Source organism: Corvus brachyrhynchos, unplaced genomic scaffold, assembly GCF_000691975.1.
Source record: "Corvus brachyrhynchos isolate BGI_N302 unplaced genomic scaffold, ASM69197v1 scaffold904, whole genome shotgun sequence".
Taxonomy (NCBI): Eukaryota; Metazoa; Chordata; class Aves; order Passeriformes; family Corvidae; genus Corvus; species Corvus brachyrhynchos.
Window position 1 is genome coordinate 606,748 of NW_008237536.1, and position 786 is coordinate 607,533.

Genomic DNA, 786 nt, shown 5'->3' on the forward strand with positions numbered 1-786 from the left:
TGTCACCTGTCCCCAGTGCTGCCGCCATCTCCCGTGTTCATTATTTACCCCAAAATACGTAGATTGCTCTGGTTGGAGCTGCCGTCCCGCCGGGGGTGGATGTGGGGCTCACCTGGTCTGGCGCAGCGGGATGGGCAGGGAGATGCACAGGAAGGGGTCGAAGGTGTTGCTCTGCTTCAGGCAGTGAGGACACGTCAGGGAGGACCTGAGAAACGGATGGGGAGCGTCATCGGAGCGGGCACGGCCCCCCCGAGTGCCCATCCTGGGGCTGCAGCGCCTTGGCACTGGTGCAGCATCCCGGGTGCCACATCCTGGGTACCACTCCCTGGGTACTGCACCCCACAGCATCCCACGGGATCTGCACGACCTCCTGGCAGAGTGGGCCCCCCCCGGCTGTTCCTGCCTGCCCCTGCCTGCCCAGCCCAAGGGTCTGTTCACTCTGAGCCCAAACAGGGCCTCACGCAGTGCCGGGGAAGCCGGAGTGAAATCTCAGGACTGCGAATCTCCCACTCTCATTCCTCAGGGTGGCCTCCAAACCCTCCCAAGTCCTGCTCCCCCTCCCAAGGGCTGGCAGAGCCTGAGGCAGCTCCTGGAGGTTTTGAGGTGACCCCAGCCCGCCTGGGTGGGGTTAAGCAGGGACAACGCCCCGGGGTGCTGGGGGGGAACAGGACCCCCCTGAGCAGCAGGGCCATGGCTGGGCTGCAGGAGGAGCAGAGAAGGACGGCAGGAGGACATCTGCCTGTGAGTCACCCCAGGGTCGCCCTGGGCAGGCACTGCTGGTCCCCT

The 786-nt window shown here is 65.6% G+C and overlaps 1 protein-coding gene across 1 annotated transcript in view; it reads right to left on the reverse strand.

Moving 5' to 3' along the window:
* Positions 1-12: 12 nt before the first annotated feature.
* LOC108446077 (ubiquitin carboxyl-terminal hydrolase 43-like) overlaps positions 13-786 on the reverse strand; it is a 4,992-nt gene continuing 4,218 nt past the window's right edge. Inside the window, exon 3 of the mRNA XM_017731593.1 lies at positions 13-205. Coding sequence (XP_017587082.1) covers positions 109-205 — 97 coding nt within the window. The 3' untranslated portion in view covers positions 13-108. The remainder of the gene's footprint in view (positions 206-786) is intronic.